The 24,955-nt window shown below is 42.4% G+C and overlaps 1 protein-coding gene across 1 annotated transcript; it reads right to left on the reverse strand.

Annotated features, from left to right (window-relative positions):
• Window positions 1–692: 692 nt before the first annotated feature.
• Window positions 693–24,669, reverse strand: ADAM23 (ADAM metallopeptidase domain 23; the record flags this gene model as incomplete). The annotated part of the gene is made up of 5 exons (XM_008056148.1): window positions 693–1,601; window positions 9,006–9,096; window positions 19,852–19,963; window positions 22,407–22,575; window positions 24,550–24,669. Coding segments are annotated over 5 exons (541 nt in total), but the record flags the coding sequence as incomplete, so codon positions are not given.
• Window positions 24,670–24,955: the final 286 nt, after the last annotated feature.

Raw genomic sequence — 24,955 nt, forward strand, 5'->3', positions numbered from 1 at the left:
CATATTCAGTGGAATCTTATTATTGCACAGCGCAACACTTGGAGATCAGCAGAATGCTGTGGATCAGACAAGCCTTGAAAACTTCGGGAAAGCCCATGTGGCAATGCCATGAGAATAGATCTGCGGCCTCACTCTCCACCATTTGCATGGTGGGGACTACCATGCATACTCTGCTACGGAAAGATGAGTGTGAGTGAAATATTGACACAACAGATACAAATAAAATGGAAAGCTTAACTTTTTTTCCCAGGCTTTCAACATTTAAAAGTTATTATTTTTGTTTTTATTTAAGGCTTTAAGTTGATCCTCCTTTCACATTAAATACAGGGAAAGAAAATTGTTAAAACCAAGAACTAAACTTATGAGCTTGGCACTTTTGTGATTAACTTGAAAGGGTGACTACTTTCTTACATTATATACATATGTTTATAATGACAGCAAAAAAAATTAGAGACTTGTCAGCACACATATTCACATTTACATAATTTCTGTGTTTTTGATATGGATTATTTTGTTGTTTGTGTCCTCTCTCTTTTGTTTATTTTTGGTTTCAAGCAGACCAACTCTAAACTGCACCTGTTTTGTGTCCAACCTCCCTGCACCGGTGGCTGAGTGTGTCTCTCTAGCAAGCTCTAACATGCTATAAGAAAGAAGGACAAAGATGAAGGAAGAGAGAAAATAATCAAAACAGATGGGGAGCAAATGATACACTCAGATTTACAGAGAACCTTTACAAGAAAAATATTTCAATACAGACAAGTGAAAATGACGTGTCAAAATCTTATTTCCATATTTACATTTATAAAAGAACTATACAATAGCATCGTGGTTCACATTCCAGCTCTTGCTTCCAAAGGCTGCTCCATCCAGGGTAAAACCCACGGGCAAGCGAGTGGCCGAGAGCACGGTCCGTGGAATGCTGCCATGGCCTGACCTCAAGCAGGGTGGTGGCTGTAGAGGGCATGGGGGGGATGCCATGGGTGGGGGCGGGCGGTGTCTGGTGAAGGGGCCGGGACAGCTGCAGCCATCACTGTCACCCTCGGGGTCTGTGGCAGGCTCTGTGGAGAGCTGGCTGCAAGGTTGTAGCTGTGTGTGTGCCATGCAGTTTGTGCCCTTTCAGAAACTAGGTCTTCATGCCGCTGGAGTTTGCCATTGGTAGTAAAGGAACGAAATCATGCCAGATCATTTAGAAGATATTAAGTGCCAGCAGGCTGGGGGAATAATCATTTGCTATTTTTAATGGTTCTTTTATTGCACTTGATTTTTTTTGTTCCTTCTTCCTTTAGTTAGAAAAAAAAGATTCTGAAACAGGTCTTTTCATAACAAAGTCTTTTGCCCCCCTTTATTGATGAGGGGTGGGAGGGGCTCTTTGAGATTATTTCCAAAAGGGATAGTTTTCTTTTACCCCATCCCTATCACCCCAACTTCAGTAATGTCATCATCGCCACCCCAAGTTTCTGTTTACAGACTGAGAAGTTCCGGCAGCACAGCTGCGAGCGTGTCATCCCCAGAGCCCAGCAGCGCGAGGAGGCATCCATCTGGGGAGGCAGGGTCAGATGGGCCCTTGCTGAGTAGGGTCGAACCGCCTCTTCTTGACATTTCTTCCAGAGGGCATCAAAAGAAAGTGCGGGCAGGGGAAAAATCCACAATGTTAGTCAGATGACAAGGAGAGGAAGGAGATGATCACGACAGGCGTGCTAGTCCTAGAGCCAAGTAAGCAGCCCACACGGAGGCAGCCTCCAAACTAACCTGAAGCTGAGTCAGGGCCACTCACGCCCCGAGCCTCCACAATGTCTCCCAAGAGCACGTCCTTTGGTGAACACCAAAGGCAGCTTTGGGTTGTGCATTTTCAACCACAGGAAGATTCTGCAGCCCCATTTGTCTTATTTCAGAGGTGAATGACACTGCTGACCCATTAGGTGAAAATTATTAGCAGGAGGCTCTTCCTCAAAGGGGCGACTGGGAGAGTGGAAGAAACAGGAGTCTCACAGCCCTCCCCCGCCCCGGCCCGCCCCGGCCTGGGGGGCACTGTAGGGGGACTGGCCTGGCCTTGCTCCACCCCACCCAGCTGCCTACTGCCTTGGGCGTGTGAGCTCTTATGCTCGGTGGGACAAGCATTTCTGCATGTGGAATGTGGGAAAAGGGTGCACAGGAAGACAAGACATTCGCAGGAGAGTGGACATGTGGGTTAGTGAAGCCAGGGCTGTCCTCAGCCTCAGTAGAACAAGAAAGGTCAAGTGTTTGGCTGGGAGTCCAGTCTCCTGTAAAGTGCTTCCCATGCCGAGAGAGAAAAGAAAGAACCAGCAAGACACTACAAGGCAACCCCAGAAGTCAGGTGCAACCTCCCCAGGGTCTGGCTTCGTGTGGGGCACCAAGCAAGGGCTCATGCATGTGGTCTGCACGCTGGGGGTGCCACATCGCTGCCATGGGCATCATGCAACCTGGAGACCCCCATCCCCACCCTTGCACAGGGCCAGGTGGGGCCCCCAGCCCTGAGTCCCAAGCCTTCACATGTTGGCCTCCTACCCAGAAGTCATTCAACATGAGACTGCAGCCACGCTCTGCACAGCGTGGAGGCAGCTTGCCATCCTTTCTCCCAAGATGACCACTTAATGCTTCTCTTTTGAAACATCAAATGTAAAAGTCTTTCAGAAAACTTCCCTTTGTTCTTCTAACATTTTCATTAAACCGTTTCCCTGAGTGTCCCCATATGTAGTCACCCAGCACGGCGAGCACTTTGGCAGAACCGTCCGCCCCCATATGCACCCCAGTCCTCCTCCGAGTTAGCAGCCCCAACAGCAGGACCTGTCGGTGCTGCCAGGACACAGGGAGACACCCAGGGGCCTCCCCAGGCATTCTCCATGGGGCACAGATCCACTCCTGTTGCTATGTCTACCCCTGAGGTGGAGGTTGGAGGGGTCCTGCACTCTGCAAGTCAGAGAGGACAACAGAGTTTGACCCCATGAGCTGTGCATGCCGGGACTCTGGGAAACATCATGTTAATGTCTCCTGGGTCACCCCAAATGCAGAAGAAAGAGCTGTGTAGGGTTGGCTCTAGTGCCACATCTAAACTCCCGCATCCAAACGTGGGGATGTCAGAGCAACAGCCGTGCCCAGGTCACAACAGCAGGCGGTCCCTCTGTAAGTGGGGAAGGGAGTCTCCCTTTTAGCCTGGCACACAGGCAGCCTCCAGTGTCTAAAGTGTGTGCTCCCTCCAAAGCTGGGGTTGCACTTGGTGTAGAAACACTTCAGGGGTCCTTGGGTCCCCAGGAGGCTGAGCACCTGTGGAACCCTATTTTAACAGGCGAAAATGGACCCTGAACACCAGCGGGGATCCAGGACCTTGGCTCTTACTGAGTCCCAGCAGGGAGAGGGCCCAGCCACAGGGACAGAGGTATACCCTCCCGCCAGTGGACGGCCAGGGCTCGGCATGCAGAATCAGTGGAACCACCATGGGCCACTTCAGGTTGAGAACTGCCTGTACCAAACTGCTGATGTAAAAACAACTCTCTCTGCTCACTTCAGTGTAGAAGTCCACCATGGTGGGAGCCCCGTGTCAACTCTCCAGGACCACACCCTCCCAATGCACTGCCCATCAGAACTCTCAGGCAGTCACCAAACTCATCATAATCTGTGGAGTATTCCTGGGCCATTATAAACTACAAGATGATCCATCAACTCACAGTGACACAGTTTCACTCATCTTTACTACTTCTAAAAGTCTGGACTTTTGTCTATGAATATTATTATGCACATATACATCTACACAAAATTAAAACAAAATTCTCCAGGTAACCATGGCCATCTCAGAGCCATGAAGCCTTCAGCCCTCCTCTCAAGGTCCAAGTTCACTGACTGTTCCTGCATTCTTACCACTCTGCGCCGTCACACTCCACGAAGAGACCTTGCCCAGTTCCTCCTAGGTTACCCTAGGCTGAGGTCACTTCTCTGGTGGTAGGGTCTGGGACACATTTTGCATCTTCCTGGCCAGCCTGGAATCGCTAGGGTACCAGGGGGAAGGTACCCAGCCTAGCAGGGATGCAGGGAACCGGGCACCTTAGTTATATGGGATTTGGTCACAGAATTCAAATAAGCAACAGTCTGGTTATCCTCCTCATGGAAAGACTAGCTAAAATTGATTTCATTTCCCAATTCTGTAAAACTCAAAAGGCAAAAAAGACACTTCCTCCTTTGAGAAAATACAACTAGCAATGTTAACTTTCTTAAACTTCATCCAGTCTGACACTCAGACACCTCAGTCAGTTCTCCTGGTGGAAGGCTAGACACGTGTCTTTCACTTTCACTTCATGTGAACACATGAACAACTTTTTCTTCAGCACAGCCCACAAAATGGAGCACTGGCCACATAGAGCCCCTGAGGCTTGAGTCAGGCTCGGTACGACTCATAGCCCAAGTGGCTTCTCAGAGAAAGGAGATCACCTGTGATAACTATGTGTCAGAAGTGACTGTGCCAAGTCAGTGTGGCCACAATGGTTGTGGGACCCACCCAGCCACAGAATCCCATGGAGAGGGCAGTAGTGTGATGCCAGGGTAGCCATGAGGTTCCACAGACTGAGACCCCTTGATGTGGCTGGAGAGCTCAGTGATCATACTGGAATCCTCTCTGGATTAAACAGTCAACAAACGATGCCACCTTTATTGCCACGCTCCTTCTGACTATCATGTAGACTCTCTCTTCCCTCTATCATCACCTACTGAGGTGCATGCAAATGACCACCTTGCTCACATCAAAACTCCTACATCCAAATTTAGGAACTGTCAGAAAGATAGCCACATCCAAGGTGCTAAGGGCAATTGTGCTCATTTTGTTTGTGTGTTTGTTTTCTTTTTTTAGAGACAGGGTCTCACTCTGCCACCCAGGCTGGAGTACAGTGGCACAATCATAGCTCACTGCAGTCTCAAACTCGTGAATTCAAGCGATCCTCTTGCCTCAGTCTCCCAAGTAGCTGGGACTACAGATGCCACCATGCCCAGCTAATTCTCTATTTTTTTTGCAGAGACAGGGTTTTACTATGTTGCCCAGGCTGGTCTGGAACTTCTGGCCTCGAGCCTCCCAAAGTGTTGGGATTATAGACGAACTCCTGGCCTCATTCTCCCAAAGTGCTGAGATTATAGACATGAGCCACCATATGCAGCTCACTTTTAAATGGATGTATGAAATTCCCTTTTCATATGTTTATCTTTCCTAAGCTATAGGAAAGATGCTACTAAAATGATCCTTTATCTACTTGATTTTTGCCAATATTCAGTAAAAGCCACAGCTCCAACAGCAGTCAAAGCAAGGTTGATTCAACACTGGGGACAAGTGTCCCACATCTCCAAGAGTCGGCCAGGACAGCATTCTGACATCCTCTGCACCACAGTGTGTGTAGGTGAGGTGGAGGACAAGGATGTGGGGTGAACAGAAATAAATGTAGATGGGGCAGACACTGGACAACTGGTATGCCATATGCCGGTGCTCATTCTGCACAGAATTTCTTAGGGAAAGTCCTAAAACCTTCAACACCTGGGATCCCACAGACTGCATCACTCCTTGGTGTCCTTATGCTCCTGGAATATGGAAACTAGCCAAAGTTACCAAGGAACACCCACCACATTGCCCAACATGATGGTAAAAAATAATCCACCAAATAAAGCATCTTTAAAATTTTTCAGGAATTCCACAACCTTGCTTGTGGAATTCTTGTTTGCATTAATCAAAGATTTTTGGTTCCACTATTCCACTAAAAAAGGAGCAGGTAATCTAAATGTGCATTATTTTCCAATTTTAATAAACATTCATCATCACTTTACACACACACGTGTACTTTCACACATTCACATGAGCCCATCAATGTTCATGCATGAGACCACCTATTTCAAGAAAGAATAGTTTTAAGAAAAGAGTCACAAAGAATGACAGAGATGTCAGTGCTCAGGGGCAGCTGAGTGCCTCACACTCGAGCAGGTCATGGATGGTGTGATCTTTCATCCACAGGGGCAGCTGTGTGTCTCACACTTGAGCAGGTCATGGATGGTGTGATCTTTCTTCCACATCCAAACTACTCAGATCGTTACACTCAAAGAACTGTGACGAGGGAAAAGCTTTATTTCCCCTGAGTGTCTAATATAGTTTTCTTTCATCTAAAAGTTCTCATGCCTTCTAATTCTTCAGGTTACTTTACGAATTTTTCTTCTAGTAATAAAAACCTGATTTTAGGAGGAATTTTCATGGTCATATTTAGAGCAATTTTTTTTTTTACAAACTATTTTCAACTTCTGACTCTAAAGCAACCTTGTTTTAAAAATCTATGCTGAACTCAAAGAAACATTCAAGGGTTTCCAGTTCAACTAACAAATAATTACACTTCCAAATTATCTCTAGACTAGTAATCTACTAAATTGCCTACATGATGGCAAAACTCAAACATTATCCAACACCAAAGCCTTTTATAATAAGGTAGAAGTAGTTATTTAAAGTTTAATACAAACCAAACAGCCACTAGTAAAATCTAAAGCAAATCAGATCTTCAAGTTGCAACCAACAGTCTGTACACAAGCAGCACCACATAATCCAAAGTTCAACTCCTCAAGTTACATGTTCTACAGTCATTCTTATATTCAAATTTCTCTTTGCCCCAGGGCATGACACATCACCCTACTGTGTGCCTTTCTACAAAGTGCTCCCTTGACTATTTGAGTCACAGGCACAGGAAGGAGTCTCTGCATAGGACCCCTGGCAGCAGTTGGCAAAAGCGGCTCCTGGCCTCCCTAAGTATTGAGCCCACCTGATGTTTTCTGTTCTTCTGGCAATGAGACAACTCTCTCAGATACGAATAATCTGCACAGGGCCTAATCCACTTATATACAGTGATAATGACTTTTCCATTCTTTCCCAAAGAAACATGCAATTCAAGCTGTGAGCTAGGCCAGGCCACTGTTTTGAGGTCCTGCTACAGACCAGCATGCTCTTGCCCAAAAGCTGAGATGGCAGATCTGGCACCACACAAGTCTGGATGGGACAGGTGCATAGTAGACTGTTTCCTAACTCTTTAAACTGAGATTTCTTAGTGCCACAAAGGCATACACCAAGCCTGGGCGTGAGCCAAATATATTTTTCTTGAGACACATTTATGAAAAAGTTCAAGGGAACATTATAAAATAGTAAGAGTGTGGCAGTGTTATTAACATAAAATGGCTTTTTGGTTTGGGTGGGTTTGTTTTTGTTTTGTTTTGTTTTTAGAAACAGGGTCTTACTCTGTCACCCAGGCTGGAGTGCAGTGGCACGATCATAGCTCACTGCAGCCTCAACCTCCTGGGCTCGTCATCCTCTCACCTCAGCTTCCCAAGTAGCTGGGACTACATGTGCATGCCACCATGTCTGGCTAGTTTTTTCCTTTTAATTTTTTAATTTAGAGACAGGGTCTCACTATGCTGCCCAGGTTGTTCTTGAGCTCCTGGCCTCAAGAGAGTCTTCTGCCATAACCTCCCAGAGTGCTGAGATTATTGGTATGAGCCACCATGCCTGGCCAGCAATGACTTTTTTAAAGTAGCAGGATATTAAAAAAAGGTTTTAGCTTGAATCAGCCCAAACAAAAGTACATTTTTTTATTAGATGCCACATGAGCAACTCATCATCCTGGCAATGTCTTGTTAATACCAAGACAAGAAATGCAAACGTAAGTTGCCCATTTTATGTGTTTTAGAAAACACAGTGATGCCAAAACTATTTAATTAAACAAGGTCAACTTTAAAATATCCTGGGAGGAAAAAAGTACCATTTGATAATACCTTTCCAAATTAAAGTAACTCAGAAACTGTAGGCCTATACACTAAAGATTAATATAATAACAAATTAGCAGATAATGTTGAATTTATTTAAATCATCTTTTGGTTAGTTTTTCTTTTATAATCAGCTTCTAATAACAACATGCTAGCTGGTTAAAATATACTGAATTCAAGATTACAAACATAAAGTAAAATTCATAATTAAGGCAATTAATTATTCATACAGTTCAGGGCAAAAGCTTCCTATACTGAGTAAAGAGATGGATGCAAAGTGGGTTTTAAATTTGGGTAATGGTCTTAATTTCCTACTCATATTTGTTTTGTTATATTTGGTTGAAATTTTATCACAGGAAATATCTGGCACAGGAGAGCTTACTTATGAATCTTAATCAAGTCACCATAGCATGAAAAGGTAGAAAAAAGTGATTATACCTAATGATTCCACGATACAGAAACATCCAAACTGAATAAATCAAGTTTATAAATTTTAATCATAACTAAGGCTTTATTTGTGATTATCTGGTATGGCTATTTAAACACTCTTATTTGAGTGATCAACGTGCAATACAAACTAAAATGTTACTATGAAAACACACCAGGCCTACCAGTCATGTCAATATTTAGCAGTTAATTAGAAAATATTAAGTGTCACAAGGCCATAAATTTCAAATTATAATTTGAAACCTATTCAGTTAGTTAGGAAATTAATGCAAACTTTTTTTAAAATCTGTTTTTATATAATAAAGCATTTCAAATCACAAAGCTACACATAATGTTACATGTGAAAATCTCAAGTAATGACTGTGTGGTTACTTAGATTGTGAAAATGTCAAAATACCAGTGGACTGTCAGGGTTAAACAGATAACAGGACTTCACATTTGTTTTTTCCACTTGCAGATCTTCCTCAATCACCTGCATGTGAACAGGTGCATCTCAGCATTCACACCCCTCAAGCAGGCAAGTCTTCTACTGAAGACCTCTCTGTTCTTCTCTCAAACGAGGGCATGTGAAATCTTTCCTCACACTCCTCTAACCTGAAGGTGACATTTGCAGGTTTACTTGTCTTCTTTCCTAATCCACTTCTGAATGCAAAGATTTACTTTTTTGCAGTTTGCCTCAGAAAATCTAGACTCTTGTAGCAGGAACTCAAAACTTGGTTGTGTAAGCAAAAGAGAGAAGAGCCAGAGCCCGAGAGAAGACATGCGGCGTTGCTTACTTAAATCCCCAGCCTGTGCCCCCAAGGACAATAGCTGCTACCAGGATGGCACCAGCGATGGAGCCTATTATGAGGTTGGTGGCACTAGGACCTGCGACAGAGGATCATGGGAAGAAAGTCATGAGCCAACCACTTTTGTTACCACAAGGGAAAGGCAGTTCAGCGGTTTCAAGAAGTAAACACCATGGTCAGGACGGCTGAACATGTAGACAGCCCATATTGACTAGGTGTCTTGCACTTTGGATGCTCCACTTAGTGACTGCCCGAACTTACATGCCTTTAAATCTAGACTTTCTGAACCCATGACGATTAAATCCTGTCCAGTTCACCGACTGCAGAACTGAAGCCCATAGGCCCCACCTGCTGTTGTGACTCGTCCTTCTCCTCTTCCCCTTTCCAGTGTCATGAATCAAACAAGTAAATGCACATCAAGACCCACTGCATGAGCGTGAACTCAGTCAGATTCCCGACGAGGGTGAGACGAGAAGGAGAAACCCCTCCTGAGGGGCTGTCAGCAGCACGGGAAGTGTCTAGTGCTTTTTGTTCCCCATGTGGAGACAGTTGCAGTTTAGCATCAGAGGAGGTTCCCAGCAAGGATCTGACTTTGAAGCCTGCTCTCAAAGACACATTTTGTCATGGTCCTTACAGGGTTAAACACCAGAGTGGGACCCAAAGGGAGTGTTAAACTCACTTGGGTGATTTTGGAGAAAGGAAAAAAATAATTCCTAGAGTCAACTGAGAATAAGGTACCATTGATGACCAAGATAAATTTGAGGCTTGGAGATTTAAAAAAGGGGAGTCAAGGACTGCAAGAAAGAAAACCCCCGGTAGAGTTCCAGCATTGTTGCCGAAGGGTTGGTCCACCCTCCAGCATCTGCCGCCACGCACTCATGCCCCTCTTTGGTTCGATATTTTATATCTAAGCAACTACACATTCAGTAGAATCGTTATTTTAAACACCACACCATTCAGGATGCTAACAAGCTCCCAACAGCAAAATGCTTCCTGTCCAACTATAATCACTGCCCCAGAAACCACAAGGCCAATTCTGCTGGCTTCCCAAAAATCCTTGGGTTTGGGGATACATTCTTTTCTGAGAAAGAAATTCTCTTTTCTGCTCACATCAGTGCCCTCAAGTGTGTACATAAAGGACACCACTTCTGGCAGCACTACAATTATCCACATAATGCAAGTCCACCTAGGACATGGCGGGCAGGTGGCAGTTGCTGCTGTGGAATCTCGGGGATGCGTCTCTTCAGGACCCTGGGCTGTGACAAGCTCCTTTGACTAAGTGCTGAGGCTCTATGGACATGAATCTCCATTACCATTAGAGACATGCCAGTAATCATAATGACAGCAATGAGCGCAGCCACAGTCATTGTGTACTGAGCACTTGTTCTGGGTGAGGTTCTGAGCCTGTGACACACAGTACCTCATTTGAGTCCCACAAAACCACATGAGGTAGGAACTGTGGCTGTCCCTGTTTAACAGATGGGGAAACAGAGGCTTCTAGAAGTTAACAAAGGGTGTAGCCAAGATCTGAACTCAGGCTTGTTTGACTCTAAAACATATTCTGTAAATTAAGGGCCAGCAAACTACAGCCCTCAAGCCAAATCTGGCCCCATTGTGTGTTTTTAAAAATATATGTTATTGGAACACAGCCCAGCTCACTCACTTACACACTGTTTATGGCTGTTTTCACAATAAGAGACCATGGTTGAGAGGTCACAACAGACACCTTGCAGGCTGAAAGTCAAACCACTCACTGGGCCCTTCACAGAAGACTTGCTAACCCCTGCACCAATGAAACCATATCCCGTTCATGGGTCTCTCCTCCCTCCTTTCAACAGAGAACCACATTTCAAACAATCATTTTTTTAAAAATCCTTCTATAGCCATGGACATACTCCATGCTTTAAATATAATATGCACTTTGCCGTCTTCAGAAAGCTAGGCTGGAATTAGAATCAATATACAACCAATGAGAAATGATCCCTGACTTACAATAACTAACTAAGGAGTAGGGGAGAAAAATTTTTTTTAAAAAAAACCCTGTCCATAGAGTCTTCAGTGACTTAATGAACATTACATTATTAGTTAAACTAGGAAGTGTTTAAAAAAATCTAAATTGTGTTACATAAATTTTACTTTTTAAAAACTATATTTACTTCTTGAGCAGTTATGGCAAAATTAGAATTTGAAGGGAAAAATTAGTAAGCTCGTAGATAGAACAGCTCATGGACCAAAAATAATAAATAACAAACCTATTTTTAGAAAAAAAAAATACACTTATCCAAACTTACCTGTCACAACCAGAAATAGCCACAACCAACAACACTGAGAATGATGGATGGACATGAACGCTGGACCGGGGACCATGTTTTACAACACAGGCCTTCCAGGGACTGCCTGCCACTAGGGCATGGGAGGATGATGGAAATGCACCCCTTCCATAAGCACATTTCAGTGCACCAACATGGCAGCCAATACTTAATGTAAAAAAATGCATTTGGATGATTTTTTAGAAAAAAACTTCCATTCTTCCAGAAGGAATATCACATAAATATATGTACAGAGTTACCCCCAAAAAGGCTTGTTTCTCCCATATACAATCCAGTCAACAGACTCGAGTGAAATTTTATAGTACAGAGTTCTTGTCTCTAAATATTTTACCTCTCTCCTGTTCTTTATTCTCTAGCACACCAGGAGAAACAAAATCTCTTTTTCCAGTATTTCTGACCTCCCCTATGCTAACTAGCTCCACATTCCACACTGCAAAGATGTAAGTTAGAAGGTCCAAAGTCCTTGAATCCAGGAGAGAGTAGGTCCATGTCCCCTTCAACACAGTGTGTGACCTGTGGACCCACTCCCTGTGTCTTTGGTGCCTGATCTCCCAATTCCAGGAAGTAAGAGCACCCAATCCCCTGTGTTCCAACTACCAACTAAGGAGAAACATGACTGATGATCACAATGAGCCCATGGTTTGTGCTGACTGAGTAAAAGGTATTTGGTGGCTCCATGAGATGCTAGTCGTTCACTCCTGGGCTGCTCCAAAGCATTGCCACCACTACTGTCTAGGAAGAACAGCATGTAGAGGGTTATTCCTGCCACTCATAAATGCTCTCTGTGTAATTAGAGAGGCAACATCACTGCCATCTTTTAGTCCCATGAGCACCGACAGTTCTGCCACTGAGTAGGCCCCATAGAGAAAGCTTATGGATGGCACCAGGAGAGCCGTGCCCCAATGAGGTGATGGACACATGGCACATATCGAGGTCATTCCATCCTGGCCATTTCTGAGACAAGGTCACCGGGTGAGCTGCAGCTGGCCACTTGAGGTCATATAGGGTTTTGCTCCCTGCTTCCAAATGTTTATGTAAACATCAACTCTGAATTATGAACCTGTTATTAAAAAAATGAAGGCAGTATCCTAAATATATTCTTAATTAAGCTGAAGCCTCCCTTATCATCCTAAATAAGTGGAAGAAACATTGGTGGCCACCACCCTCATGACCCATAAGAAATGCTTGCACCTGCTGATCTTCCCAGCTGTCTACGTGGATTTGTTTGACTGGCAAAGATGAAAATCATTGTAAAGAATCTTAAGAAAAAGCTCTCAAACAGGCGCTTTGCCAATAAATTTTTGTGTTTTGTTTTTGTTTTTGTTTACATCTGTATTTCCCCATTGCTTTTCCAAGTGGAGGAGCGCCGTGTGTCAGGACTGCTGCCTCACTTCGGAGGGACCACGAGCACCCCTCATCACCCCAGGCCCCACACGGTCCAGACAGGAAAGGGCTCTGCATGGCACAAGGACACCACAATACAAACACACTAGGTCACACCACAAGCTGCACCACAGGGAACACAGGGAACACAAAGATGAACAGACAGGAGGTGGGCATGACCCCACCACACACCGGCACACATAGAGACACGTGAGGATGCTTACTCTATTCCCCACCCTGTGCCTCCAAAAATCACCCCCGCGGCCAGAATGGTGCCGGCCACGGCACCTATTAGCCTGCTTGTGGCCATATTCACTGTGCGGAGGAAAATGGAGATTTTTTAACAAAGGAAACAACACACTAACACATAAAACAACCTATTTAGGAAATGCTCCCAAAGTCAGTTAAATATTGAAATATCTGCTTTAAGATTTGACATTAAGATCTGCATAAACACTAAAGATACCTGAAAATGATTTTGAATACACTTTCAAACTCCACACACTTAAAAAAACATAATCTCTGATAAATACCTTTAAACACATACATAATACAATTTCAGTTACAGTTTCTACCAGATGTGAGGTAAAATTAAAATATAATTTAACCTGAATAACAGCAAATCTGTATTTTAATTTCAAAATTATAATGTACTAATATATATTATAAAATTCTCAAACTGCAAAACATGCCTAAGAAGCTACATCTTTTCAGAATTTAGAATACATCACTCAGTTTGGTGAAACTCCTTAGAAATTCAAAATAGAATAGCTTTAAAGTTAAATGCATGTTTACCTGGGACATCATTGAAAAGTCTGTTTCAATTAACTATGCAGCATTTGGATCCCCGTCATAGGATGTGAACACTTATTTTTTTGTTTGTTTATCATCTCCAGTGCATAAACTATGCATTGATAGAAAGTTGGGATCTCTGGAAAACCGCATGTGTTGCTTCTGATCACCCAGAGGCAGAAGACGCAAAGTGGGACTTCAGCAATGCGACATCACCGCCTGCATGCAGCCTCCCTATGTTGGAAGTGGGCCTAAATGAGAGAGGTTCTAGGGGTTCTCTACGCAGGCGAATGAAACTTGGTGTCCAGTGGGAAGGCCTGCTGTATAGAGCTCTGCGTCGGTGTGTACACAGTGTGTGGGCGTCTATGCACTGTACTCAAATCTCTATACAAATCAAAAGAGCTGGCTTCAAGTCACCTTATGGTGAAAACAAGTCAGATCAACAAGGTTACAATTCACACACATTGTATGCTGTGAGACCCAGGGAAGCAAAACAAACACCAGGATTACTTTCACCATTTTTAAAGGGTTAATACTGGGCTCTTTGACCTTTTTTAGCTAAATATTCTCCCAGAGAGAACTCTGAATCTCTAACCCTGTTAAGCACCGGACAATGACTTCACTTTATCACAGGGCAAATAATATGAGTGAGAGATTCTAGTTTTGTCATAACTAGGCACAACCTGAGTTGTTCTTAAAAATAAAAAAAACAAAAAAGATGGGGACACAACAGGAAACAGAAAAAGTTCACTGAGAGTTTGGAGGGGAGAGAGAAAGAGGCCAACATGTAAGGTGGCAGCAATGTTTCCCAAGTATGACACATTACAATTCAACATCACCCAAACTATAGCTCAGACTTTCCAATGACACTAGGATGAAAAGGTATTCCAAATAGAAAGCCTCATTTTTAAAAGGGACTTTAGGAAATTGTATCTTTTAGAATACTAAATTAACTATTTGATAACTTTTCTTGGCTTAAGTTTTAGGCTTTGGTTCTCATAGCTTCAATACATGAAGTCCTATAATTTCTTCAATTTTTATATAAGCCATATATACAGTCCTAATTTATAGAAAAATCCTGCTGTAAAATGACATCATAGGAATGTGTTAATTTTTTAAATTATGATAACTGTATGAAAGATGAATAAAAATAACAATTTAAAAAGGCTTTTGTATTTGCTATGAATGTAATTTCTCACTGCAGAAACAAAATAATTGGGCAACTCATCAGCTAGGTTTTACAAACAAAACCAGGGAAACAAGACATTTCTATAGGTATTCCACATAAACAGATATAATCTGTTATCTCTCCCAAGAAGGAATAATTGTCTCCACATACTCAACTAATGAGTACTCTTAACACTGAAGCAAGATCAAAGAAAGTGGGAAAAGCTTTCCCAAAGCCCCCTCTGCTTCCTACTCTGCCTCCCTCCCTCCACAGCAGTCCTGATGTTCTGCAAATGTATATGAAGAGCCCTTGGGTTCTTCGTCTTTATGTCTACAGGGTTATCTCTTCAAAGTGATTCAACCTGTGTTCATACTGACATGAATCAGCTGAGTGGCTCAGGTGGATGGATTTTACAGAGGAGGGATTTGAAAACAGAGATTGCAGCTGCCTCTCACAGCTACCCATTGAAAAGAATGTCTTTGGACCTCTAGGGGCCTGATCACATTACACTTCTATACTAATATATCTATTCTAAACTGAATTCATTCCGTTCACACCTTCGTTATCTACTAAATATCTTTTTGTTCCAAGAGTTCTGCACGGCACATGATAACACACCTTCTTCTCATCCTACCTAACCTGGAGATGGAACTCTGAAAGCTTCCAGCTGACAGGAACTCTCTTGTGCTCCCTCTATGTGTGCACTCACCTTTCATTATCACACATTTGGGGAACCCATCTGCGACCTAGCAGGATATTTTCATTTCTGTTTTCTTATTTCTGTTGTTATTTGTTGGTTTACTATTATTTTCAGTCTTGGTCTTTGCTATCTAGGTTCACTTGTGCTAAAAAGCAGAGTTTTGGATATGTCTGTAATATTAAGATATAAACTATTAAGTTTTCTCCTTTTCTGAAAATGTTCTGTTTTATATGTAGAATTCCTCTATAGGTAAGTCATACTTCAGACATTTTAAAACTGTGTTCCTTTTAAAGTGGTGCATTATCTCATCGTGATTCCAACAGGAACTAAAATTCTGAATCTCTTAATACTTCACAGTCAGAAGGCATCAAAGCCATCATTTTACTCTACAGACCAAAGTTCTTTCTGCAAGGGGCTTATTATTCCACTGAAATGCAAGATTTGAAAAGTGAATACTAAAAAACTATACTGTACAGTATAACATCAGTATCTAGCGCCCTATTTCAACATGTTAGACACACAACTGGATCTCCTTACTCTTTTCTATAAAATAAAAGAAATATTTTAAGTCCATTTTTGAATACATAAACAAATTTCTAAATTAATACAAAATAAATTATCTCATATAAAAGTATATTTTAGATAGTGTAAGGTGGCAATGAACCTACAGAAGTTTTGTGAACTGATAAAAGATAAACTCGCAATTACTGAAAAATTTTAAAACTTTATAAATATTTAAGTCAGTCCACTGTGCCCCTTGTTGAACACCATACGAAGGTGTCTACAACTTGACAAAAATCAAGGGTGCCTGGCATGGATCCTTGACAACAGGTGAAAATTCCAGGTTTTTTAAATGGAGTTAAACATTTTCTATCATTGTAGAGCAGACCAAAATCATGTCTTCCCATGATCTCAGTGGAAACAAGTTGAGAGAAGAGAGGATCAGAAGAGTTTTCCTAGGTGAAATGAATGACAATATAGAAAAAGTAAAGTCACATTGCTAGAATCTTCTCTTTTTTTGAGTCGGAGTCTCACTCTGTTGCCAGGCTGAAATGCAGTGGCACAATCACAACAACCACAGCTCATGGAAGCCTTGACCTCCTGGGCTCAGGCAATTCTTCCACCTCAGCCTCCCAAGTAGGTGGGACTACAGGCATGAGCCACCATGCCTGGCTAATTTTTTTTTTTTTTTAATTTTTGAACAGATGGGGTCTCACTGTGTGTTGCCCTGGCTGGTCTCGAACTGCTGGGCTCAAGAAATCCTCCCACCTCAGCCTCCCAAAGTGCTGGGATTAGAAGCATGAGCCACCACTCTGTCCTTAGAATCTTTTTGAAAAGCCTTCCCACATGGTCTGTGCTTGAGAGCCTACATCTTGTCTTTCAGTCGCTGGGTTTGGGAAGCTGGAGTGAGTAATCTAGCGCCCTCTGCGCCATGGGTCCTCAGGGGACAACCACAAGGACAGAGAGCCTGTGGTGGCAGCACTGACATGTGTGTTTCCAGTCCCTACCCAGATGGAGGGGTAGAATTTCTAATTCTTCCAGAAACTTACAGTTAAAACAAAAGAAATGCCCAAAACACACAGTTCCTTTCTGACATTCTCAAATCAACAAAAAAGGATTCAGAGACTCTACCTTTGTTTTTGCTCATTTGGTCTTGATCCAAAGGGCAGTTGCATACAATGTGTCTATCATGTTCATGTTCATGGTAAAAAGGGAAATATTTTCATTATGTCTCTTCAGTTTTTTTGTTCATATCAAGAAAGCATGTTGAAATTAAATACGACCAAGTATTTTTAATGTTCTCTTATTGCATCTATCCAGAAAACCTTCATCTATGGATGTGAAGGGCCAGGTCATCATGGGTATGGCCCATTATACATGGTGGCCACTTTGGGAGGGCCCAAATGCTGAGCTCAGCAGGGAAAGTGCCAGTCCAATTGACTGGATCATAAGAAGAAAGACACAGCATGCTGTCTGAATGTTACTAAGCCTGACATCCCATGCTGCTAAGCCTATAGTCAAAAAAGCAGAACTGTCTCAGTGTCTTGAGCCCATTATCTGCCACTCTTGAGCAAAGCAACACAACACATGGATGTGGGTGCATGGAAACTCAGCACCTGTGTGTAGTGTTCTCTCTCCTCTACACATCCCCAGAGGGAAGGGATGCTAACTTTGTTGAGTGCCTACTATGTGCCAACTATATGCTAGCTTTTAGCTAGTACACAGTCAATGAATATTTGATAAATTGATTACAATAAAAGTAAAGTACATAGTTTCTCACTATCTTCTTTTAATCTGAATATCAAAAGTAAATCATATATCTTCAGTGAAATTTTAAAATGTTTAAGTTCTGTTGTTTCCCACTTGCTGGTATATTTAGTATATTTTTCTATAGAGACTGAAAAGATATAAATAGCCATTGCAGACACAGCTATTACTTACTTGTACTAAAATCACTTGATTTTTTTCTGGAAATGTCTAATAATTTACAAAAATAACTGATCTGCGTTTGCTCCAATTAGTGGTTTATTTTCAACATAATAAAAATTATTAGATATTTAAAAGGATTTCAAAAATTTTAGAATTCATGGGTACCTTTACTCTAATGATTCCACTGTCTTCATTAAGAAAGAAAAAGAATGCATACTCTAGGAAAGAAGTGTACCAGGATATTAATATCGAATACTCATGAGCTGTGGGATTAAAGGATGACTTTTATTTTATTTTTAATCTTTTCAGTGCTTCTAAAATTTTCTGCACTACACATATATTACTTGACTGATCAAAAAGTTATTTTTTTAAAGCTAGTGTAGAATACCACCACATAAATGGGGAGACAGCAGAATAAAATGAAAGACAGCTGTGAACCCTTTTCTCTAAAACGTAGCTTTGCTCATTTAATGCCTCCAAATAAGTTTTCCAGGAGTGGGCAAGTGAATGGGGTGGGGGATGGATAGAACCAGACACTCACTTATCCCCTACCGCACTTAGAGAGAAGGGCAGAGTCTTGTACATTCAGCTCTGCTCATCTATTCAAGTATCTGTACCCAGATCTTTAAAAAGAAAAAAAAAAAACCACAGTCATGTGATGGAGAGAAAACTGGGAAAGAATGAACCTCTGCTTTTTTTGTCAAAGTCTAAAGCTTTTCTATCTTAACTTCAGAAGGTGGATCCAAGAATTTTTTTGTTCCAGTTTTAAGTAACAAAAGACTAAGTGCAAAATTGGGATATATTCCCTTTTAGAACTGGAAGAACAGATGTGTCCTGCAGGGGTGTGACTGCAATTCTTATGGTATCTGACATCCTGGACATACTGTACAAATGCACGAAATGTGAGTCAGCACCTTGCGAGTACTGTGCCCAGGTCAACCTGATCTTCTCAAGACTTGAGGATGGCAGCATTTTATCCACTTTGGGGGTCATTGTTTTCCCACATGGACTACACTGAAGTCCAGAGAGCCACAGCAAGTCTCCATCCAAAGCTAAGCTGTCCTATGTATGGTATCCTGCCTGTGAGAGAAAAGCATGGCAGCTGCTTATGAGGCACTGTCGGCAGTGCTGTGAGAAAGAAGCAGACAACCATGACGTCACTGCGTATCTAGAAATTCCCTGGCTTCTCAGATGCGATGAAGGAGAAGTTGAAATAGGCCTGTTGTGACAGGCAGCTTTTCTAGATCTCTGAGAACTCTACAGGAGTTGAGAATGAAGAGAATCATGAGACAGTGATGACTATATCCAGGATGACATGGACCACATTGTGAGATGCTGGAGTGGGAGGGAGGAGCTTGAGTCTGAAACCAGGCCCCCATCCTGGTCCCAGCCTGCCTCTCATTACCTGGGTCACCAGAGCATGTCCCTCGGCCTCAGGGTCCGAGCCTTCTCATCTGCAAAATCTAAGGGTGGGCCTAGGTGGTCAATGAGACTCCTTCTAATTCCGAGATTCTAGTTTCTCTCCTCTTAATGACTGATTAAAACAAAGGTCCAGATATTTCATATTTTCTTTGAAGCATTAAAGTTCTGTGAAGAATTCAAACTCCTTCCTAATCAAGAGTTTTTACAAAGAGCTTGGAGGGTTCCAGTATTGAGAGTTTAACAGGCTCGTGTTAGCCAAAAAGATTTTCTCCATCAAAAGGCTGCCATGGCTTAGACAAACTTTAAAATAATTAGCAATTGTGATTGGAAAAAGAAAGGCTTAAGGAGAAAAAGAAAACTGTATTAAGGAAAACCAGTAGATATACTTCTTCCTAATCTCAGTTTTAGACTAAGAAGCAATTCAAACACATTTTAAAAATATGGTATACCAGAATCCTTAATTCTACAGTAACATAAACTATACATTTTAATGGCAAAAAGAGATACTCTTACGTGTCTCCTCTCAAATCTATTAAAGTATTATACCAGTGCACTAGAGCAGTGCTCATGAACTCAGTACTCAACGAACTAAAATGAAATCACACAAACCCTTGGGTCCTTCATCTTTGGGGGGATGAGGGTTCCGAACTGGATCCCGGATACTGCAATCCGTCCCTGCCCAGGTGAAGTTACAGATGCAGGTAGCTTCATTACTACACACCTGAGAAGAAAGAAGGGAAGAGAGGGGCATGGACTCTCAATTCAATAAATTAATAATATTAGGCTCAAGAGGCACTGTCGGAGATAAAAGACCAGGCACCCAAACCACCGATGCCTGCCTATTACCCTCCCAACCTCACCCCCCACCCCACCCCACCCCCGTGGCCAACATCAAACCCACTTGGTGGCTCTTTCCCTGCTAACTGAGCCCCTCCCACCAGCCCCTGGAACCCTTTTCTCAGCCAGCCAGGTTGAAGACCCAGATCGGCCTATCTCCTCCCTCCTTCTCTGGGGAACAAGCAGCAGGCCAGATGAACTTGTAATTTAGAAGAAATAAACAAACATCTGCAAACTAGAGACAAGGGTGTTTAAGCCCTTATCCCCCTGAAAATACATTCTGAGAGAGATTACTAAAGACAATAAAATCAAACTTAAAAGCTTTTTAATCTGAAATGTTATGGTACACTGTGGTTATGATTAACAGGACTGAAATTGGCCTTTTTTTAAAAAAGAAGATGAAAAGTTGAGAGGATTCATAGGAAAAAAGCAAGGGTCTTTTCATGCATTAAGTTTTGTGTTTTTAGAGTAATAACGAAAACATCTGTCCAGTGATTTTACTTTAAGGTACCAACTACTGAGAGCTTACTACTTGACAGATACTTAAGCTAAATGCTTTATGTGAAGCATCTTTTTTTTTTTTTTTTTTTGAGTTGGAGTCTCACTCTGCACCCAGACTGGAGTGCAGTGGCCGTTCCCGGCCACCACAACCTCGACCTGCTGGGCTCCGGCGATCCTTCTGCCTCAGCCTTCCAAGTAGCTGGAACTACAGGTGCACGCTACCATGCCCAGCTAATTTTTTTATTTATTGTAGAGATGAGATCTCGCCAAGTTCCCCAGGCAGGTCTCGAACCCGCGGGCTCAGGCAATCCACTCACCTCAGCCTCCCACAGCATGGGATTACAGGCTGAGCCACCAAGCCCAGCCTATGTGAAGCATCTTGTTTCACCCTTACAACAGCACCTGAGGGCTGACAGAGGCTACCTGACTCACCCAAAGTCCTGGGGGTAGCAACAGGCAGAGTTAGAATTCAAACCCAGGATTCCTCCTACACCAAATCCACATTCTTCATCATTGGGTTATACTGTCCCCTGTGCCTATGATCCCACCACACCCAAACTCCAGCGAGCTGGCAGGTAGAAGCTTCAGACCTTCCTGCAGGGCTCTGTTCACGGCACCGGCCCAGCCATCTCCCTTGGCTCCTTTCCACCTTCATTCCAGCACCTCCCTTCTACAGCATTGCTCTGTTTCTTCGTGTATCTTTTCTCCATCTCTGAGGTCTGTACACATTTTGAAATATCTTCTTTTCGCTAAGCCCAGTTTAAATAATTATCTAAATTTGTTTTGGAATATAAGGCCTAGGTTTGCCAGTAAGGGCAACTTGCCCAAACACTTGTTCACATAATCACAGATCCATGCTGGATGAACAGGGCCAGCATCTGCTCTGCTGCTGACCTCGGTCCAAGTACAGCTGCACAACTTTAAACATGTGAATGACATAGCAACCCAACCCCTAGTCTAGTGGGATCTTGAACACAGAAGTCTCAGCATGCATCCTGAGCAGCTGAGGGGGAATTCCTGAGATGGCCTGAAATGCTACAAATTGCTCAATAGTCACATGGGATCTGAAGTTCCTTTAGGAACACATCCATTTTCTCCCAACTCTTCAGATGCTATGATGGTTAATGTTATGTGTCAACTTAACTGGGCCACAGGATGCCCAAATATTTTGCTAAACTTTATTTCTTGGTGTGCCTGGGAGGGTGTTTCCAAATGAACTGACATTGGAATCAGTGGACTCCATAAAGTAGACTACCCTGCCCAATGTGGTGTATGTCATGCAATCCACTGAAGGCCTGGATAGAACAAAAAGAAGGAAAGGAGGAGTCTGCTCCCTTTCATTCTACCTCACTGCTCAAGACAGGACATCTCATCCCACCAGCTCTAGGGTTGGGATTCACACCATCAGCTCCATGGCACCTCACGCCTGTGGACTCAGACTGAATTATGCCACCAGCCTCCCCAAGTTGCCATTCATAGACAGCAGACTGTGGACTAGGCATCTGGAACCACATGGGCCAAGTCCTCATAAGAAATCTGCACTTACATGTCTATCTGCTATTGGTTCCATCTCTCCAGGAACCCTAATGCAGGTGTCAAGTTGTCTAGATAATGGACTGAATACAAATAGGTAGTGATCAAAAAAACAACAAAAATGAAGCCACGTCAGGACATGGTTTATTCTCAGCAGATAAAGATGCTGAGGAAGTAATCACCATCCGTGCTCAGATGTTAACAGCCACAGCAGGAGAGTGAATGAACTGGAAGTCTAACCTGTGAAGGATGCCAGACCACACAGGCTCAAGCTGGACACTGGTGCTACTTACCCCATGACCTGAGCAGACTTTACCCTTGGAGTCGAGCGGGCAGCTGCTCATATTCAAGGCTTGGATCTGTAGGCACTTCCGATCTAAACACATCATCGATGGACCACACGGTGTCCCATCCTCTACATAGCCCACATCCGTGTCATCATCTAAGACCACATGGGCACCACTGAAAGGAGAAGCACACCCTCACGCCATCAGCGCTGTACAGAGAAATGCAGCACCAGCAGAACACAGCTGCTTTTCATAAGACAAAGAGACAGCCATGGACAGGGGTCTCTCCAAGTATCCCCACCCTTCTCTTTTTCTCCCCCTCCCCACTGCCTCTCAACACAGAGCATAAAAAACTGTCATATCACACTGCACTTCCATAGGAAAACATGCCACATGCATGACATGTAACCCAAATCCTCACTTGTTAAGACCCAACATTAGGCCAGAGAGAGGCATTGGAAAATACACCACCAGCCCACCAAGGTCTTCAGATATGGCCCATAGTGAAAAGGGGATGTTGGGCAAAATAGACAATAAAAATATTTTGAAAACTATGTGCACCACATCTCAATAATAAAATAAAGAGAAAACAAAGCCTTTAAAAATAAAACAGTAAGAAAACTGTTTTTTAAAAAAACTATGCTTATTGCTTCAGAGGTTTTGATTATCCATAATTGAAAAAAAATTTAAGTTTTCTATGAATATTTACAGTCATGCATGGCTTAATGACAGGGATACATTCGAAGAAATTAGTCGGTAAGCAATTTTGTCATTGTATGGACATCATAGAGTGTATTACACAAACCCAGATGGGGTGTGGTCTAGCCTACTGATCTTGGACTACACACCTGCACAGCATGTTCCTGTACTGAATATTGTAGGCAACTGAAACACAATGGTGAGTATTTGTGTATCTGAACATATCTAAACATAGAAGGGACAGTAAAAATTAGTGTATTTATAATCTCACGCAGCCACTTTCATATATGTGGTCTGTCATTGATTAAAATGTTATTTTATGCTTTCAGTGGATGACTGTACTTCCAAAATTTCAAATTTGAGAGTAACTTGAACTTTAATAATAATCAATTCCGAATAGAAGATCTTGCTGAATATTTTACAAATATGCTAGCTTAGTATACAATATAATTTAACAAGACTATTGAAGCTAAGGATATGTGAAAACATACATATTCAAAGAAAGCTTGTGTACATCAAAGTAACTAGTTTTAAGGTTATACATTTATTCCAGGAAGGATGTTGTTTTCTAAGACCCTACTAGAATTACCTTCAGAGTCATTGAAAAGACAGAAAAGTAGCAACCATTTGACTAAGACAGCATTATCAATTTATTACCCAATCAATTTACAAAAATTTGTTCAAAACTACTTTTGGATAATTCCAATCTTATATTCTTGCACATAGGTGAAGATTCAGTATTCTAAGAATACCAAAAGGAAAAGTTTTCACATGCTGAAGGCAATTAAGTAGGGAAAATCACAAAGGTGTTTTGGGTAGCAACAGCACCACTGAGTAATAGAACAGTCTTAGAACTGTGACTACTGTGAAAGGAATGACTTTTATTTGGAATATAATATGACTTCTTGGCTAACAAAATAAGTCTCATACCTATGTGTGCCTTGTACTCATAGATAACTGAGCATCAAATGTTTGCTTATACCTATAAACAATATTTTAATAAATATTTTCTAGTGTGATGAGGTATTTGCTAAGCCATCTTCAAACCAGACACATGCTACATGAAGTATAGCTTAAACTGTCTTCTTTTGTTTTGTTTTGTGTTTTTGGTCATAAACACACACAGTGTTCAAATAGTAGCATATTTCAATGCTCCGAACTTTAATCATGGGAACATGAACACCACAATTCTACTCTTAAGGTTATGATTATGAAGAATGTCTCGTTACTAATAATTAGCACAATTTGAGCAAATGTAATGTGAAAATCAATATAAAACTTTATTTTGAAAGTGACTCTCAACATGAAAGGTGATAGTAAAATCTCAGTCAACTTTCCTACTAAAAGAACTAGATAGAAAAATCTTGAGTTTTGATTTTTATCAAAATTTGAGCTTTAACAGCTTGTAATTCTAGTGCTTTGTTCGGATTCCTGATTCTTGATGCGTTACCTGCAGTCGATGACACGGCCTTGGTGGTAAAAGGAAGTCGGGATGACCTCTCCTTGGAGCTGGCCAATGCGCGGCGCACGGGTGAGGTTGGTGCACAGCAAAAAGCCACAAAACACATCACTGAGCGTGGATGAAGAAAAAAGACCAAGGAAGGAGGGTCAGGCTCAGAAGACCAATGCTACTCATCAACGAGTATTCCAAATTTCTAAATATTCTCCTTCCTTCTACATAGAAACATCTTTTTAGCCTACTGTTGGCTGGCCCCTCTTTCCTCACTAAGAGGATCACCAAGCCCTGAAGGACAGATCAGGACTGGAGTCTCAGCTAGCTGCTGGGCTCCCACTCCTACACCCACTTTCCTATCCCATCCCCTCCCAACCTTCTTGGGTTAAAAGTGGCCCCCGGG

Source organism: Carlito syrichta, unplaced genomic scaffold, assembly GCF_000164805.1.
Source record: "Carlito syrichta isolate Samal-C Ts95f unplaced genomic scaffold, Tarsius_syrichta-2.0.1 Scaffold302257, whole genome shotgun sequence".
NCBI classification, from domain to species: Eukaryota; Metazoa; Chordata; class Mammalia; order Primates; family Tarsiidae; genus Carlito; species Carlito syrichta.